Here is a 2,639-nt window from a genome sequence, read left to right on the forward strand (position 1 = left end):
TGTTAGAAAAAAAAACAGGCCTATAACATAAATTATACAATAGGATACAGATGAGTAAGCACAAGGGTGATGTCCAATTCTTTCTTGAATTATGTTAACGTTCCTTGCACAGTGTTCTGTTTCTTTAAAGAAAATAGCAATGTGAGACAGTTAAAGAAATTAAATCACTTGAGTAATTAAAAGGGGCTAATATTAGTTCAATACCACAGCAAGAAAATTTCTACTAAAATTACAAATTAATATTTAATCTAGAATTTGTGTATGTGTGTGTGTGTGTGTTTTTGTGTGTGTGTGTGATGTCATCTGGACAGTCTTTGAAAGGTCACCAATGTTTAGACAGGATGATTAATGGCTTTGCATAAAGGAGGCAGGAGTGTAGACCCTGGTTAATAGGGATAAGTAACTGACAATAACTAGCAATAAAATGAATAAAGAACAATTCAGAATGCTTACTGTGTATTAAGAACCTAGAAGTAAACACTGATGTTTTTTTGATTGATTTTTTTACTAGTACCTTTTTAATATATAATGTGTGTACAACACATTCTAATTCTTTACTTTCCCTGTCACCAACTTTTATGCTTTTCTTCATCAGCAAAATCTCTATTTATATATTTTTCTTCAACTATTAATTTTTAAATCACTTTCCTTTCTTTCTTACTGTCCTAACTCACATTCACCTTCTCTTTTGAATAATTCTCCCTATTTCCTAATATCTATCAGTTTCTGATTTCCTGATGCAGATCATGGATTTATCAAATGTCTTGACCAGTGGAGTGTGACTGTGGAATTGGGCTGTGGTTGAACATTCATCTCCATGGCAATCTTGAACTCCAGCAGCACCCTGTCCTCCACATTCTATTTCACAGGTATTCCTGGCTATGAAGAATTTAACCACTGGATTTCCATCCCCTTCTGTCTCCTATACCTTGTTGGAATAACAGGCAACTGCATCATCCTGCATGTTATCCGGACAGACCCCAGGCTGCATGAGCCCATGTACTACTTCCTGGCCATGCTTTCTCTCACTGACCTGGGTATGTCCCTGGCCCCAGTGATAACACTTTTCAGGGTGCTGTGGTCCATTTCTAGGGAGATTCAGTTCAATATCTGTGTGGTCCAGATGTTTGTGATTCACACTTTCTCCTTCACTGAGTCATCTGTGCTCTTGGCCATGGCCCTGGACCGATATGTAGCTATCTGTCAGCCACTGCGATATGCTACCATTCTCACCCCAAAGCTGATCATCAAGGTTGGGATTGCAGCCCTGCTCAGAAGTGCTATTCTAATGATTCCACCTCTTGCTCGTCTGGCGTTCTTTCGCTTCTGTCACTCCCATGTCCTTTCTCATTCCTATTGTCTGCACCAGGACATGATTCGCCTTGCCTGTGCTGACACTAAATTTAATGTTATATATGGTTTGGTTGTGATTATTCTACTATGGGGCCTGGATGCTCTGGGCATTTTAATATCGTATGCTTTCATTCTTCATTCTGTATTAAAAATTACATCCCGTGAGGGGAGACTGAAGGCACTCAACACGTGTGCCTCCCACATCTGTGCTGTGCTCATTCTGTATGTGCCTATGATAGGGTTATCTATTGTCCATCGTTTTGCCAAGCATTCCTCTCCACTCATTCACATTTTCATGGCTCATATCTACTTAATGGTTCCACCAGTTCTCAACCCAATCATCTATAGTGTGAAAACTAAGCAGATCCGCCAAGGGATATTTCACCTACTACTTCATCCTCAAATTAGGTCTCTAGTGACATAGCTTTGTCCTCAAAAAATAATATATTTCTTACAACAAGTGATGTTAAATTGTGAATAAATATCTGCACTAGATATGTTAGAATAAAAGTTGTCACAAAATATTCCGTAACAATAAAATAGAATTAAAAAAGCATTTTGAAATCTTGTTTCCAGTGGGACAGGACAGCCTGACTTTACAATTGCTTCATAATATTTGGGTAAGCATGAGTGCATTGTAATGGGACGTGTTGGAAATAATTTCCATTTATTTTCTCCTGCTTCTACTGTCAAGCTTCAGTCAATGTTACTGATCTATGAGGTTTTGCAAAACTAATTTGCTGTACTTTCATATTTATTTGTTCCTTGACATTCTGTAACAGTTAGCATAAAATCTTATGCTTTTTGGTTATCTAATTGTATTTTTTCTACATTGGTTCAATTCAGCTTTCTTGAGGATGGAAACGTTTTTTATTTTCATATCAAAATCTGTTTGACTATAAACAGATGTGATGAACCGTGACACTGCTTCAGAATCACCTTCTAAACATTACATTCAACATCTTCTCTACCTTGAAGAATTGTGATTGTTTTTGAGATTCTAGAACTTTCCTTTGTTTGGAGAGGATCTGTTTTGTTTAATTAATTTTTTTTTAGAAATAATTCTAATCTTACAGAAATTTGAGGCTTCATTTTGAAAAAAAAAGATTTGCAGATATTATAAAGTAAATGTAACCATGTAACATATGTCTTCATCTGTATTGTTTAACTCATTGGAGTTGATATGAAAACTGAAGCTCACTGAGAGACGTAGTGACTTACAAGTGTATAACAGTATGAAATATAAAACAGAGCTTTTAATTTTGTGTCAAATTTTAAAGAACAAA

General features: G+C 36.1%; 1 protein-coding gene across 1 annotated transcript; it reads left to right on the forward strand.

The window, feature by feature from the left end:
* The first annotated feature begins 817 nt into the window (after positions 1–817).
* LOC100733946 (olfactory receptor 51L1-like) lies at positions 818–1,777 on the forward strand. The gene has a single exon (XM_003465378.2). It carries the CDS (start codon positions 818–820, stop codon positions 1,775–1,777), a length of 960 nt encoding a protein of 319 aa, XP_003465426.2.
* The last annotated feature ends 862 nt before the right edge of the window (positions 1,778–2,639 follow it).

This window comes from Cavia porcellus, unplaced genomic scaffold, assembly GCF_034190915.1.
Source record: "Cavia porcellus strain 051 isolate PalLab524CR breed Dunkin Hartley unplaced genomic scaffold, mCavPor4.1 scaffold_9, whole genome shotgun sequence".
NCBI lineage: Eukaryota > Metazoa > Chordata > Mammalia > Rodentia > Caviidae > Cavia > Cavia porcellus.